Source organism: Daucus carota, chromosome 2 (assembly GCF_001625215.2).
Source record: "Daucus carota subsp. sativus chromosome 2, DH1 v3.0, whole genome shotgun sequence".
In the NCBI taxonomy this organism is placed as follows: Eukaryota; Viridiplantae; Streptophyta; class Magnoliopsida; order Apiales; family Apiaceae; genus Daucus; species Daucus carota.
In genome coordinates, this window is record NC_030382.2 from 48,398,294 (window position 1) to 48,414,891 (window position 16,598).

General features: G+C 35.3%; 3 protein-coding genes across 4 annotated transcripts; 1 reads left to right on the forward strand and 2 right to left on the reverse strand.

Moving 5' to 3' along the window:
• Positions 1 to 1,188: 1,188 nt before the first annotated feature.
• On the reverse strand, positions 1,189 to 2,680 carry LOC108206046 (probable ribose-5-phosphate isomerase 2). Its single transcript, XM_017376216.2, has one exon. It carries the CDS (start codon positions 2,310 to 2,312, stop codon positions 1,527 to 1,529), a length of 786 nt encoding a protein of 261 aa, XP_017231705.1. The 5' UTR covers positions 2,313 to 2,680; the 3' UTR covers positions 1,189 to 1,526.
• A 3,837-nt stretch (positions 2,681 to 6,517) lies between these two features.
• Positions 6,518 to 12,006, reverse strand: LOC108209406 (ABC transporter G family member 7). 2 transcript variants are annotated; one of them, XM_017380285.2, is made up of 12 exons: positions 11,675 to 12,005; positions 11,234 to 11,424; positions 10,965 to 11,115; positions 10,487 to 10,619; positions 9,790 to 9,991; positions 9,032 to 9,308; positions 8,541 to 8,672; positions 8,214 to 8,434; positions 7,520 to 7,732; positions 7,334 to 7,418; positions 6,875 to 7,112; positions 6,518 to 6,732 (listed from the first exon to the last, which is right to left on the reverse strand). In XM_017380285.2, exons 1-12 carry the CDS (start codon positions 11,903 to 11,905, stop codon positions 6,722 to 6,724), a joined length of 2,085 nt encoding a protein of 694 aa, XP_017235774.1. In that variant the 5' UTR covers positions 11,906 to 12,005; the 3' UTR covers positions 6,518 to 6,721. The 2 variants fall into 2 exon arrangements, with proteins under 2 accessions (XP_017235774.1, XP_017235773.1); XM_017380284.2 differs by having other exon boundaries at positions 6,663 to 7,112; positions 11,675 to 12,006.
• A 123-nt stretch (positions 12,007 to 12,129) lies between these two features.
• Positions 12,130 to 13,429, forward strand: LOC108209407 (putative fasciclin-like arabinogalactan protein 20). The gene has a single exon (XM_017380286.2). The coding sequence runs from the start codon at positions 12,268 to 12,270 to the stop codon at positions 13,318 to 13,320; it is 1,053 nt and encodes a 350-aa protein (XP_017235775.1). The 5' UTR covers positions 12,130 to 12,267; the 3' UTR covers positions 13,321 to 13,429.
• Positions 13,430 to 16,598: the final 3,169 nt, after the last annotated feature.

The following is a 16,598-nucleotide window of genomic DNA, read 5'->3' on the forward strand; positions in this document are numbered from 1 at the left end:
TTAAATATCCAATTATTTTATTAATCATCCGATTAATCTCCGATCAATCCAATTAATGATCAAGTACGATTCCTAATTTTTACAATACTGCATAAACTTGTGATTTATGTATTTTTAAGAGTCTTAAGTATGTGATTCAACAAAAAAAATGTTTATAATTTTAATAAATAAAAATTAGATATACATATTCTTGGTGAATATGTTTTAATAGATTCAAAATGCTAGAAAATATAGATATTTATTTATAAATATATATTTAGGAATATTTATCTAATATATTTATTAAGATTTTTAATAACTTGTAGTGATTACTTGATATCCAACCATGTTTAATTGTGAAGACTGTTTAACTCTAGAAAATAGATATGTCTAACTGCGCTTAAATGTTGAAAATAAAATTTATTTCAGAAAATTTTCATATTTATATAATATTTTTATAAAATTAAATGTCTAGAAAATGTTTAGTGATTTTTATTTACGAAAATATATTTATGCTCTAAAATAAATATATTTAAATATTATTTTAAAATGCACTTATTACAAAATAAGACAAACATGACCTTCACGCATTTTATAAACAATATCTAATGAATTCAAGGCGACTTTCAGAGATTTTGCAAACAATATCTGATGAATTCAAGACAGATAGCTTGATATATAATAATAATTGTACCATGAGTCTTATTACATATATTTCTCATGTGATGTACAAAAGACAAATCATTTACAACAATATTGAAACCGTGCTTGCTGCCATGTTGAATGTGCTAATGACAAAAATACCTAAAAGAAATTGAAAGACAAACAATTTGTCCTGCACTTCAGGCCCCCCATTGTTAGAGGATCAAAAAGACGGTTTACTCCAGTGATATCCCCCATTTTTGTTTCCTAGGTAAAGAAGGATTGGGTGTCAATTATGGAAATAAGTTTTCTTCAACCTAAAAATAAAATGGTTGGAGATGTTGGAATTAAATCCCATGAAAATAAGTTTTCTCTAACCTTGTCCTCGCACCTGGAGATGCTCATATAGATTCTTGCTCGCACAAAATGAGTTTGTTCGTGGTGAGAAAAGAAGATTTTAAAGCAATTTTAGTAAACCCAGATTCAGAGGTGTCAACCAAACCAGAGCATACAAACTAACAAACAAGATGATGCGCACACAGAAAAATTGAACAAAAACTCCACAAATCTAACTAATCCAATCTGAACATTGAGCTTGATAAGAATAAGAATCAGTTCTCCGAAGTACAATCACAAGCATGTAAAATGGCTCTTCTCATAATTATGAGAAGAACAATCTCCACAGTAAAGAATTGAGATCAACACAATCCAAAATTTAAAGCAAAAAGGAATAACACCAACAAATATGTCGATGCACATCCTCTGTCCTCAGCATGCCAATATTAAAACGTATAGCTAATCAGAACTCCCATCCCACTCATCCACTAAAACATTTCAATCTCCTACACATATAAGTCTATTAGCTATGAAATGGTACATATAAACTACCTCCATCTTTGAGTAAACTACTTATTCCTCACGGTAACGCCAAGCTTGCCAGCCACAATCAACGTAGTAGCCATATCAAGAAACATTCCATGCTCCACAACACCGGCAAGCCTCAGAATTTCATCACTAGCAACTTTCAAGTCACCAATATCTTTCTTTAAATACAAGTCAATAATATAATTTCCGTTATCAGTCACGTATATTTCGCCATCTTCACTAACCTTCCTAAGCTTCGCCACACAACCCGCCTCCTCAAACATCAATTCAAGCCTCCGAGCAGTAAATTTCCAACAAAAAGGCACAATCTCAACCGGCATTGCCAATTTACTCTCCCCTAAGTAATTAACCAACTTCGTTTCATCCACAATCACCACAAATTTCTTACAAGCACCTTCCACCATTTTTTCCCTCAACAGAGACCCACCTCTCCCCTTAACCAAATTCAAAAACGGGTCCACCTCATCCGCTCCATCGATAGCAAGATCGATAACCGGATACGAATCAAGATCCGACAGGGGAATGCCCACTGAAATAGCTTGTTCATGGGTCTTTTTTGAAGTGGGAATTCCCACAATATTTTTGAGCTTCCCCTGTTGCAAAAGCTCCCCAATTTTGGCAACAGCATGACAAGCTGTCGACCCGGTACCCAAGCCCAAAACCATACCCGATTCGACAAATTCGACAGCTTTGTAAGCTGCAATTTTCTTTAATTCATCTTGGGTCAAGTTAATTGGGGATTCTGAAGACACCTTTACAGAAGAATCCACTTCTGACCCAATGAAATTAGGGTGCGCAAGAGCCATTTTATGCTATAAAAATGCAATCTTTATCTAAAAAAATAGAATGAAATAAAAGAAAGCTAGGGTTTATGTGAAGAACTGAATGGGAGATTAGGGTTGTGTGGTGCACAAATATAATAGGGGGGCATGAGGGTATATAAAGATGAAAAAAATCAAATCTTTTTGGGAAAAATAAATAAATAAAGAGAAAAGATTATCTTAAAAATGGATGGACAGAGCTTAACTCACATGGAGTGGAGGGGAAAAAAGGAAAATGCAGGGGTTTAAGAGGGAGAGATGGGGGGTTTAAGAAACAAAATACATACAAATTAATGTATGTATATGCGGGACAAGAGTTTGGCAATCTCTGTAAATGACTGGCGGAGAGGGGAAGAAAAAGACGTTTGGTGCTTTTTGGTGATTGGTGTGGGGTAGACTCCTTGAACCAATAAATTTAGAAACCCTATACGGTTTATTCGATCCTTGTGTTTATCGGCCCAGCCCGTTGATATATGTTGGGCTAACAGAAATTGTTGTCCCCATTTAACATGAATCTCGGGCGTAGTAACAGGGGCTGGAATCTCGGGCCTCTGGGGTGGGAGTATCAGATTCAATTTGTTTAGGGGGTTGCCAAATCACTTTTACTTTGTGCACACTAGTATATTACATTTATATCCTCTGATGCATTTAAGTAAATGAGACCCTAATTAATGTTTGACTAGACTTTTTGCGTAGGATGCATACAGCTGGCTACAAGCATTAAACCATCAGTATACTAACATTAAATCACTAGTCTGAAAAAAAAAACATTAAATCCCTCGTGTCTATAATACTATCTTATTTTATTATTGTAATATTATTCATATATGAGATTTGATATATTATTTAAAATAAATATACATATGTCTAAATCATATATATGAGAAAATATATTATTAAAAATTATTTTTCGTTTACAATTAATTCTCACATATAAGCAATTAAACACTTAATTTAAGATAACATAAACGTACCATTATATATAATTATGATATATAAACATTATTATAAATTTAAATATCATCTTTCAACTACTAGCATATGCACATTTCAAATATAGAAAATTATTCGATATAAATATTTTCTTTTCAATTAAAAGTTCTCTCGCCATGGCCTAACGGCCATAACTCGATCTCTAATAATAAATTAAATATTATTATATTCTAGAAAAAATTATATGAAATTCTTGATTTATTTATATTCCTAAACAAGTAGCATTACTATTTAATTTCTCATGATTCATATTATTTCAATATTTTTATTAAAAAATTATTTATCATAATAAAATAATTAAAATAATATATAATTTAATTTATGTTTTAACATTTTGTTTAAAAATTGAATATTATCTTTTATCTAAGGATATAACATAATTTCCAAAAATAAAAAATTGTTCAATATAAAGCTACTCAAATATTTATGTTATTTTAGTAGTGTAAATATAAGTGAGATTCGGTTTATCCAACCCGTAAAGAACTTATTACTCAACGTCTCAGTTATAAGTTAGAATCTGAGAAGTTGAAATTTAGTAACATATTTTTGTTTTTTAAATTTGATTACACAAAAACGTATAGATTCATTTTAAAATATAATTCCTGTCAAAAAAAATTTAAAATATAATTTATAATATTTTATGATTATAAAGATAATTTTTAAAAATATAATTTATAATATTCAATTTTAAAATTTAATATTATACTCCATTTGCAAATATATTATAGTTTTTTAATATTATTGTTTAATTTGTTATAATTCATATTATTACAACAACTAATATTATTGTTAATTTATTATTTTTAAATTTATACACGAAATTTCTGGTCTCGGATAAATCAATGAGATTGAAATTAAAGATATTATCAGTTTATTAGGGAGCTGAGCGAAAATTTTAAATTAAAAAAAGATATCCAGATATATAAATTAAAAATTGATTTTCACTTAAAAATAAATCTCACTAATAAGCAATAAATATTTGTTTTAGTAAATCAGACGACCTCTGATAGTGAATGTCGGTAAAATAACGAGTTTCACTATTTTCATTTTTTTATTTGACGTTTTGATTGACATATATTTTTAAGTTTTTTATTCATAATCAAAATTATGAATAAAAATTATTGATGGGGTAATTAAGATTATTATTTTTTTCAATTTTTTTGTTATGAATAAAAATATAAACACAAAATTTTTTAATTTAAATAAAATCAATCAAAAATAATATCATTATCCGATAAAAAAGTTAAAAAAAGGGGTTAGTAAATGGAAGTACGCAAATCACTGATTTAGCGGAGGATATGGAAGCAAAAGAACACTGATACTACGATGATTATTCTGTATTAAATGATCTCACACAAAACTAGACCTGATTACAGGTAGTGCACAGAAAAATAAGAGGGATAGTAGGGTAATTTCCGTGATTTGCATTTAGCAATTTTGAATTGCATTTAGCAAGGTAACTCAAAAAATATTACTAATTTCAAGGGAAGCCAGTGAGCTACTGGACAAGTTTCGGGGCAGTTTTGTACATCTTATGTAATATTTCAAGGTAACTCAAAAAATATTACTAATTTCTTTTTAAGATTCTAATTGACAATGTTTGTTTGATTGATTTCACATTAAATTAGTTTATTAAAATCAATTATTTATTTATCACGTTATTTGAGAATTTTTTTAAAAAATCTAGACAAAAACGTCCTTGTAACTGTGTGGGCTGCATACATCAAACTAACCCAGAGGCCAGAGCAACTCCCTCTGCAGACAAAAATAAAATGAACATAACTTCAATTTTTTTGACAATTATAACTTCAACTTTTTAAAACAAAAAATCAACTGTCTACAGTAGTATATTATACTCATTAATAAATTTCTGCCTCCTAATAAAATAATTCTACAGATGGATTCCTGCATTGACAATGTCAAAAAAACGTGACACGAGCAGAGCAGTAGATGTGGGCACACTCAGAGCAATCAAAGCCATCATCCCAATAGCCAAACTGGGTCTTGTATTCATCAACTGGGACTGCAAGAACCCCATCGCTTCACAAATATATGTATCGTAACTTGCGTAATATCTTTTTTCCCAGTCCATCCAATCAGCTGGTGGCTCGTAGTTTCTCTCTATCATCTTCATTTCATGAATTCGCTTTCGCAGAATGATCAAATTCTCGTCGACCACTCGATGTCCGCTGTAGTTTTGGCTATTATAGGCTCCCGAGGACGATCTTTTGAGACAAGAAATTTTGTGTGAGATAGCTGATTTTATTCTGGGATTTAAAGAAGGGGCTGAAGATTGAGCAAGTGGAAAAGTTGAAGTTGATGATGATAATGCCATTGTGATTGAAATTTTGAGAGTTGGTCAGGTTTTGCAGTGGAAAATATTATTTTCGTCGAGGAGGTTTATATATTACTGGGAACTAGAATTGATTTGGTTTGCAATGGAAAATAGTATGGGAAGGTTTATATAGGAACTTTTCGGGAAGGGAACGGGGACGTGGGTGGGTCCCTCTGCATGTGGTGGCCTACTATATGGGAGCTTGGGGATTCCGTGTTTTTAACGGCTAGTTTGCGCGTTAGCAGTTGTCTGATGGCTACAGGTAGTAATTACGTAATTCGGTGAACATGGCAGTATCTTAAAATATTTGATGAAGAAGCGATCCAGAGCAAGCTGACTCATTGTAGATTAACCTAATGCAGGTGATTTATCACCCGTTATAAAACCATTCTAGATGCTGAAGTTGCAGGATGCTTGACATGCCAAATTTAACAGCCTTGACTTTAATGACGGGCGGTGCCTCTTATTATTGGAGATCCACTTGACTTGAAATATTCTAATACTGCTAGACGTTAGGAGTATTTTAGGAGTATTAATTTATTTAAGTAGTGTAATATTATTTAATAAATACTACAAGAGAAGACGATTTCTTAAGGAAGTAGGCCAACTTCTAGAGGCAGATGAGAAATTTCCTCCATATGGTCACAGCTAATAACCTGATGGATAGCTTCTTCACATATCAAAGATACAGCAGGCGGCTATTATATACACACACTCTAATACCTGTCTTTTTACTCCATTTATTTATACCTAGTTTTGGGCCTTTGGCCTGTCACCACTCACTAGACACGTATATTTATTTAAATATTAGGATTAATAAATAAAAGAATAAAAAACAAAATCAAGTGAAGGCAAAGTCTACTTCTGGAATCATAAACTTTAAATGACTAAATGAATTTCAAGACCTTGTACTAGGACATGGCAAGCCATCCACTACAAGAAGGCTGAGGCAACCATGTTTACTAACAAAACAATCATCAATACAACAGCCGTCATGCTTTCTCATCTAACTAGCTCAATGACCATGACATGAGACCTTCCTTTATTGTATATGCGTGTATCTCCTTTAGATAACACCTGTATGGAATAAATAGATGAAAAGTGGATATCTCATTTAAACACCACCAATTCCCCGTTAATCAAGTTAATCAGAAACCGTCTAGATCAAACAGATTAAGTTGATCAGTAGTAGGTGATTCATACTCCTGGTTGGGTTTACCTTGCTCCGACGGAGAGGACTCTGCTTCCTGGTCTTCATCCGTAGGACCATTTTCAAGAGGCTCGAGCTCTGCTGATGGTTTTTCTTCATCAAGTGATGGAGGTTCAAGCTTCTGATATTTAGGTTTATTTTTCTCGAGAAAAACATAGGTTGTGCAATACCAAAACAACAGTATTTTACTTTGGGCCACTAACGTGTCTCTTATTTTACTGCCTCCAAATGATAGCCTCTCCAGTTGCTGCACAATATAGTGAAATTAAAGGAAAATCTGCGAATCATTCATGTACTTCAATATACATTAAAGGCAACAAAACTCGACAAGCTAACCCAGCCAAGGCCCAGGGGATGAAGATTACAAAGTAAATTCAACTCATTATACGAGAAGACATACTGCTTCCCATAACGCCTTATTAAGCATGATTCTATTATCGTAAAAGATTAATTTCCATTCTTGCTCACCTGCTCGCCAGATTGTATATCAAACGAATGTTGACAGTCGAATTCAAGGCCGCTAAATTCGTTTATGCAAAGCCCTTCAAATGCCCTGAAGTAACAGACAATATACGAATTATTTGAAGCCACAGTGTCATGTTATTTCATATTATCTCCGTGTTCAAAGTGCATAATAATCAGATATGTGATTACCATCTTATCAATGAAGCACGGGGAATCCACCGAAATATAATTGGTGTGTTCTCTGCATTGACATAATAACCTCCAAATACAATAAAAACCGTCATTAAAGAAGGCCCCAAGGCTAATGCTGCTTCTGTGGTTGGGACCAAAGCCCCCACAGTCAGACCCATTGCAGATGCTGAAAAGGACTCCATGGTCACAATTCCACAGAATTTCCCAAATCTGGCATATCAAGAATTCAATTGCTGTTAAATACAAGCCATATGTGTATATAAGTCAATAGTCTAACAAGAGACTAGTTATCCACTGTGTCGTCCGTCATGCAACTTAGGCCATCACGTCACAGAATCTTTTCTAATTACATTTTTTTTGTTAGTTGTTTTTAAGGAATGGTTGCATTTATATATGTTAATGCATTTCACATATTTTTTGGCATCAAAATATTATTTGCTACTTTAAGAAGCACATAATACATGGAGGAAATCATTTGATTTTGTGTAATCTTGCACTCTTTACCATTATATAAGATTCGCTTATTACTGTTACTTGACTAACAAAATATCAACAAAAATCAAAATCCAAGTCGGCTCTTCCAATGTAATACGCTGGCTGCACTTTTGATTTAAAATGAACTAGCTGTGTATTTAAGATTAAAACTCAAAACAGTAAATTACAACCATCAAGCAAGTAAATAGTACCCTACCTTGAAAGACTAGGATTGAGACGAGACATGGGATACAGGATGCTTCCAAACAATAATGGAAATGCGGCTCCAATAGGGATCTCTGCTAGCAGCTTTGAAAGCAAGTATGGTCCTAAAGCATACGACCCCTTTGTACGCTCCCTGTCAACAATTGCACGCTCCTTGGGAAAAACGCCAACAGTTTTTGTGAGTGCAGCCATTGCCGTGTTTATTGCAGCAACCTTAATGGAACAAAAAAAACCAATGAAAATCCAATAGTTGACAAATAAATAAAGCTGACAGCCACCTAGCATATGAAGGCCAATACATATATAATGATAACCTAACCTGAAGTAATCCCATTCTGTCTTGTATTGATGTCTGTGACTTTCCCATTCTCCAAAATACCGACCCAAATATCATAGCCGATGCAATTGACATTCTTGTCCGAACTTTATTGGTGGGCCCATCACGAGAAGCCTGATTATCAAATTAAAAATAGACATCTGATTAGTGCATATACTAGATTAATTAAAGGCACCCTAAACCAAATTGAAAAGCATCAATCAAAAATAGACATTGGTGACTTTTCGTTCTTTTTTTGCTAAATTATTGGTGACATTTTTAATTTTTATACCTTAAAAATGGAGTGCGCTGTTCAGCTCAACTATGGCATCTAGTGTTATACATATGTATATCGGACATGTATAAAGTATCAAACCTTAGTACATAAGCACCTCTAGTGATCTAATTCCCTAGCGCCACCACTAGTAACTTGGAGTCCTGTGGATACTAAAATTCAGTGTAAAATGACGAGTTCTAGAGGTGAGAGGTGGTACCTGCATCCATGCACGTCTCAGGAGCAACCAGAACTGCTTCCACCAATTGCTTTTCCTTTTAACAACAGTTTTTAACCTTGCACCCACACTCTTTTTAGAGGTGTCCAATACAGTAATCGGAGTAGCATATAACATTAATGATGTTTGTTGTGAGAATGCCTCAACTAGACCATCTATTCTTTTTTGGGAAGCATAGACACTCTCAGCAGAACTATAGTCTACAGATATAAGATCTGCTACAAATTCTGCGGGGTTAACATGATCTGGGCAACTGTACCTGTTAATTAAACGATGACCCAATTAATAGGTTGCAGAAGGCATTTGTGCATTTGACGGAAATCAACAAGGCAAAGATTGTTACAAGGACAGAACAAGTTAAACTCAAATACTCACAAGGAAAGTATCTCTACAAGCAGCTGTCAGAAAACATATAGAAACAATACTGGAAACAAGTGAAAGGTATATTTAGTTCAAAATCTAGCTGGCAAATCTGTATATTCTATGAACGGAAGCAGCAGATAGCATTTACAAGGGCGGAACGTTGGAATTCTGCTAACTCATGCAGGTTTGTTCATTTTCTCTACATTTTACTTTGCAGGTAAAACTTTGAAAACGGCAAAGTAAAACTTTGAAAACGTACACTACATAAATAACTAAACGAATCTAATTAGATGAAACGGCAAGAATATGAGATAAGCAAGTGACAGAATTATCACATTTTTATGAAATCATGTATATACAGTAGTTTAGATAACAACCCAAGTTTTGAGAAGTATGCTAGAGGTTCTTCATGAGCAGGACCAGCATAAACTAACGTGCCATCCGTAAGCAACACAATGTCATCAAACTTTGCATAAACTGAACCTCTAGGCTGGTGAATAGAGCAAATAACAGTGTGTCCTTCCTGTGCAAGCTGTCTGAGTGTTTCCATCACTTTTTCTGCTTGGAAGGCATCAAGTCCTGAAGGGGGCAAAAACAAAACAAATTCAAGCACAGTCTTTCAATAATCATATTTTCTTAAAGCCATCTAAAACTTGATCATAATCCGCCTAGAATTTTAATAACTCCTTTTAGAGGGCAATGGACTTCTGCACCTACAGCTAGATGCTTATTCACTGGTTATGCAATGTAATTATCATATATTATAGACATAAAGTTTATGTTTTAATGTTCTTTCCAGAATGCTGGTGGCTCTGAAGGCCTAGTTGTTTCTATTTTAGACCAAAAAGGTACTCTGCTGTGTGTAACTAAAATATGTGGAGTTTGTCTGAATTATATAATGGGACACTATATTTAGTGAAGAAGAATATGATAGATGTACCTACTTTCCCCATTATATACAGAATTATTTTTCAATAGCCAACATAAACAGATAACTATACCTTCAGTTAAGATTCTAAAAGTTATTCAACCACAACACTAATATGAATAGTTGAGTTAAGAAAGCTCACAGACCAGTTGTTGGCTCATCTGCGAATATGACGGAAGGGCTAGCAATAAGCTCACATGCCATTGATAAGCGTTTCTTCTCACCACCACTGATTCCACGGACTTTTGCATCCCCAACACGGGAGTCGGCACAACTGACCTTAAGGAGGTAAACAAAGTAGCACCACAAAAATAGCCATAGATTTCATTATTAATGCCAAGAGAAATAGCAGGTTTAGTGTAAACTTCTTATCACACAATTTATAACAGGAACAGTTTATGTGTGTTACTATCAAAACATATTAACTATTGAACAAAAATGCGAAGTAGAAGGTAATTCTCAGGACTTTTTAACATTGTCATAAGGAATCCTATATATTCAAAGACAACCTAAAATAGGTCGAGTCAAAAGACAAAATATGTCTTGCTATGCGATAATGATAGGATTTTTTAATTGCCATTGTGAGTAGAAACATAAAGCATCAAATGATCAAATCAGCCTTACCAAACCTGTTTTGAATAAGAGATTGTTCACGTATTCATCTCTATCTTCTATGGAAGAGATCTCCTGAAGCTGGAGTTCAGCTGCAAGAGACAATGTTTCTCGAACTGTCAACTGAGAGAAGAAAAGGTCCTCTTGTCTCACAAAAGCAAATCTGCAAAAGACAACACACCCTCCAATAACCAAACCCAGTCAAGAAGAATTTGGAACTAACAGTTATTACTAATAAGCAAAACGAATAAGGATATATACAATGTTTACTCAAAACATACTTGTAGGCTTTGTTTGCCATAGGCCTTCCATTAACCTCTAAAAGGCCAGACAAATGTATCCGAGGCGAGGACACTGTCTGACCTGCCAAAACATTGAGCAAGGTAGTCTTCCCTGATCCCGATGGTCCCATAATTGCAAGCAATCTTCCAGGTTTTGCTTCTCCATTCACATTTTTAAGCAAGAATCTCACCTATCAATTTAAAACACGTAAAATGAAATAGTCCGTATAAGTACTAACTCAACACTAACTCCGTTATCCTATAAGGCCAGACACAGTATTCCCCTTTTGTTCAAAGCTATAGTTTAAATAATCTAAACTTATATTTCCATCATATATCTAATCTTCCGATCTCAATTTACAATTTCACAGTTCTAGCGACTACGAAAGTACAAATACATTATACATACAATATGTGTGCGTAATTTTGGAAGAGACTCACTGATTTAGTCGATTTATCCGAGAGAGAGCAAGTAATATTTTTCCACAATATAGTCACCGGAGACACCTTTCCAGGTACCGGAGCATCGCCGGAGTCTCCTTCTCCGTCATCCACACTCTCATCTTCCGGCAAGAGCGCCGGTCCCGGAGCGGAAAACAAACGGAGCAACAACGCGGCCGCGACCGCCGTCAGAATCTGAGCTACACCGCCTTTCCCGCCAATTCCAACCATAGCTGCACTACTTATACACTACACTGTATCAGTATATCTCTATCTTTATCTATAATAAGTTTAACTTGCAACAGAAATGGCTTCAAAAGAGGAAGCCAAAGCTATTAACGATACTCGCGACGACACCGTATAGGGAACTGCGGCGTCGTTTTCCATTTGACTATACAACTCAGAAGAAAGTTGACACGTGTTCCGATTTTAGATAAGATACCTGTTCGGGTCGGGCATAAGACCCATTTCGCAGGCTCCGCTATCAAACTGACTTCCCGCCAAAATTAAAATTAGTTATGGAGTTGGTTGTATTTTACACGCACTAGACATAAACCATTTTTAAGCTACTCTGTATCAGAACCAGAGCAGCAATGGCGGCGAGAGCTTCATTACTGCAACTTATAATTCTCTCTCTCACGATTCTTTCTCTCTTCTCTCTCTCCGCATCTCTCCCGACCGAATCGATTCTCAACGCCGTCGAGACACTCTCAAATGCCGGCTATGTGGTGATGTCTCTCACTCTCCAAGTCTCCTCCGAGGCCGTTTTAACATCTCAGTGCCGTTCCGCCACCGTGTTCGCACCGCCGGACTACAGCTTTTCGCGGTCTGGCCAGCCTTCGCTGTCTCTTCTCCGGTATCATTTCTCTCCTCTCGCTTTATCGGTTGATAGTCTCAAATCTCTCCCGTACGGCACTAAAATTCCGACTTTATCTGCCGGAAAATCACTCACCGTCACTTCCTTCGCATCCGATGATCGGATCTCGCTGAACGATGTGAAGCTCAGTCGGTGGCCTATTTACGACGACGGCTCGTTAGTGATTTTCGGAATTGAGAGTTTTCTTAATCCGGAATTTACTAGTACTATTCAAATTCGAAACCCTAGCTTTGATGTGGGCTGTGTGGTGGTGAATGATTATCCAAATACCTTGTCGAAAGGCTTTATGTTTGGGGAGGCTTCGGAGACGCTGAGAGCTAGAGGCTATTCGGTGATGGCAGCGTTTCTAGATTTGCAATTGCTAGGGTTTATTGGTCAACCTAAGTTGACTGTTTTCGCTCCAGTAGATGAAGTGATGGTTAATAGAGCTGGTGATATACCGGATTACCCTTCTTTGTTTTTGAGGCATGTTGTTCCATGTAAGCTGTCTTGGATTGATATGGTGAATGTGAATCAGGGAACGGAGTTACAGACTTACTTAGAGGGATTTGGTATGAATGTGACAAGATCTAGTGACCTTTTTATGGTGAATGGAGTTCAAATTACGTTTCCGGATATGTATTACAGTGATTGGCTTGTTGTTCATGGTCTTCCTGAGATACTTCCTGTACCAAGTACTCCAGAGCATGAGGGAAGTGATCCGGATGATAATAAAACCGATGACAAGTTTCCTAAGGCTTCGATTGCGACTAGCAAACCAAAATCATGATTTGTTTGGTGAGAAGTTTGTTTGTAGTTTGTGAATGTAATCTTGTATGGTTGGGCTATAGTTGCTTTCTTCACTAAAATTCTATGATATGTGAAAATTTGCGACAGTATGTCAAGTTCATTGCATTTACTTGTACATACATAATCACACGTGTCTATGATTAATTTTACTGCTAAATTTTTTTCTTATGATATATATATTCTCTTCTCTTTGGGTGGGATGGGTACCAGGTCAATGCAGCCTGACAAGAAAGGTAAAAATTGCACTTTTATTCAATTTTATTATAAAGTTCAGAGTACTAGGAGATTAAAAGTTCTATTATCTGGTAAATTTAGTTATGTTATTTGAGCTAAATGAATTGAATTGTTGATTCATAATATATGTTATATGCTCCATGACTGTTAGTTTGCAGTATGCTCTAATTCATAATACTTGAGTGGTGGTGATCGATGATGACGCGAAAGAGTGTGGCTTTGAGTTTGTTAAAGATGCTTTGTATTCTTCTTCTGGTAATGGTTGTAATGGTGAGGAGTTGGGACGATGAAGCACACAAGGAGTTATCTGAAACAAAGTTACTCGGCTTCTCAGAGGTTACAATTTTTCTATTTAATTTTATAATATCTGTAGTTTATAATGTGTGAATACCATGGTTAAGGTGCCCTTGGCATATCACATTTTGTTCTGATTAAGTTGATCTGGATGGTTGAAAAGTTGAGATTAGTTGGAGCCTTTTGTGTACCCTAGAGGCCACGACAAACTTGTTCAACCAATTTAATGCAACTATAAGCTACTGTTAGATCCTGAGCTATATCAGTGTTTTTGACCTCACTCTCTCCACTCCTGGGCTATGATAATTAGCCTGCGTTCACATTTGACTGGTTGCATAACAATATAACAAAGTTGCCTGTAATCACACAGAGCTACCATTTGTTCTTCTCTAGTGTGTAAGCATATGGTTTCACCATGCAGCCCTTGTGAATTGCACAATGTATCAGCCTGCACTTGTTTGAGCAATAAGATTAATATAAAATGAAATTAACAGTGATCATAAAAAGTTGGTTGGGGAGTACAAGATACCTCTGAATGAGGAGGATGATTTACATTTTTTGTGTTGGTTGCGTCCAGCAGGTCCAGTGGACCTTCAGTATGACATCCGAGGGACCAAAGAACCAACATTTAATCTGTCTTCATCTTGACTTGTTTCTTGTAATATGCATCTGGACTTGATAGTTTGCATAGGAAAATAAGTTACTGTATTAGGACTTGCAGTCACTGCTTTTATTGTTTTGTTCCACATCGCATGGTTATAGGTTGATATTCAATACAGTTGCATTTATATGAAGTAATCCTTCCCTAATGCTTATAAAATTAAAATTTTGAAACCCAAAGCTCCTAAATTCTGGATACTTGCCATATATTGATGAAAAAACACTTGGTAGGGTATAATGTCTTCATACTGCAGTATCTTCCTGGATAAAATGCTTATCTCTCCTGAATCTCCTAAATGAAAATTGTCAAAACTGAATGTAGTTATGAGCTCGAAGGCTTCCCAATTCAAGTAAAATGCATGACATTACTACATGTTTCTCAAAATTTGCGTATGCAGACATATTGCAGTGCAGGTGAGGGAGTTAACAATCTGCTGTTCAACAACAATATTTTTTAAAGAATATAATATGATAAACTAATCAGAAACATACTGCCTCTGCACTGAGAAAAGGAGACGATTGAGACCACCAAACACATCCACATTCCACGCTGAGAAACGTAGGCAACTGATAGCCACAAATGGAATACGTATTCAACAATGTAAGTATTTTGGTGGAGCCTTTGCCTTAAACTTTCTACAGTCATTTGTGTGCAAGCCATATGCGTCCTCACATCTACCTTTCCCTTCCATTCCGATCCGAGCTATACACTCTGCTGAGCTATATGACCTTAATAGCAGCACCTCACACAAGAAATGGGGCCTATGACCACAGAATGCATCTTAATCATGTTCTCTAGTTGGTAACAGCAAATGTATGGGCAGAACAGACTCAGAATCAAAAACCTTTCTTCCTTATTTACATTGTTCTAATCTGCACTGATTGGACTGCGATTTCCAGTCAAGAAGAAGGCTGATGCCTGATAGTAGGTGCTTTAAACTTCTTCACATGACGCCCTGGCTTCAAAATATTGACATCATCCCACTGTGAGCATAATCAATGAACAAGCTTTTCCGGGCTGTGCACCATGCACCTGGCTTAGCATTATGCCTACCATGCTTGAGAATCTTCCGGTCAATCATGCCCAGCACTGCCTCATTTTTCTAAAACTATCCGGCAAAAGGCTCCGCTTTGAATCATCTGCTTGTAACCTGAAATAGTAAGGAAAAGAGGTCCCATCTGCGGGCAATGATCCCATACCATATATCTCAAATCACAATTGACAGTTGTGTTTCTGAATTCGGGTGAATTGCAGATAACTGAATAAAATACACTTTTTGGGCCAAAATTAAGTTTGTACAATACATTAACAGAGTACGTGGAAGGTTATCCCAGCCAAATAACATAGTGTATTCGCTTTTGAGTGGCATGGAAATCAAAACTCTCCTAGCCAAGCAGATAGCTGGATCAACAACATAATAAACATCTATCTCGCGCAGGTTTAATACGTGAACTATGAGCGAAATACATCTTATCACACTGGGATGATCAATGAAATTTAGGATCTCTTCTCACAGAGAAGAACGCAAGGGATATGTCTAAAAAAATGACAGTGAAGTTTTAGCATTATCAACATTCTTTTTATATAAAATGCATCTCAAGATGTCAACATATCTAACTTACCGTCTGGTCAGAGAATAATGCCGAATTCTCTCTGCTTGCTATATAGATATTTCTAGTTTCTGTAGTAATGTGCGTGAAGCAAAATCAATGGGCCTGGAAAAAATTATTAAAATAAATTTATTAATTAAATAATATTTTATATAAATATAATTATTTCTTTAAAATTCAATTTGCGTACTGTCATTCTAAATCAAAAATAAATTCATACACAAATTAATATTGTTAAATTATATAAATTAGTTGGTGGTTCATCCCAAAAACAAGAAAAATAAAAATTAACCATCAATTCTAACCCGCATGTATCCATCATCATTTGTATTAACAACTGTATGTTATTAGTGAAAACAATTATATTTAATTTTTATAAACATAAGAAACTTATATAGTCATATTTTAACGAGACTAGTTGAGAATCCGCGCGTTGCGGCGGCCTATAAAAATTATATT

Excerpts from the sequence above, each read along its gene's own strand:
- LOC108206046 (XM_017376216.2), bottom strand. The coding sequence starts at position 2,312 with ATGGCTCTTGCGCACCCTAATTTCATTGGGTCAGAAGTGGATTCTTCT.
- LOC108209406 (XM_017380284.2), bottom strand. The coding sequence starts at position 11,905 with ATGGTTGGAATTGGCGGGAAAGGCGGTGTAGCTCAGATTCTGACGGCG. Across the intron at positions 11,425-11,674 it reads CGGATAAATCGACTAAATCA|GTGAGATTCTTGCTTAAAAA; the intron begins GTGAGTCTCTTC and ends TTAAATTGATAG. Across the intron at positions 11,116-11,233 it reads ATGGCAAACAAAGCCTACAA|ATTTGCTTTTGTGAGACAAG; the intron begins GTATGTTTTGAG and ends TGTCTTTTGCAG.
- LOC108209407 (XM_017380286.2), top strand. The coding sequence starts at position 12,268 with ATGGCGGCGAGAGCTTCATTACTGCAACTTATAATTCTCTCTCTCACG.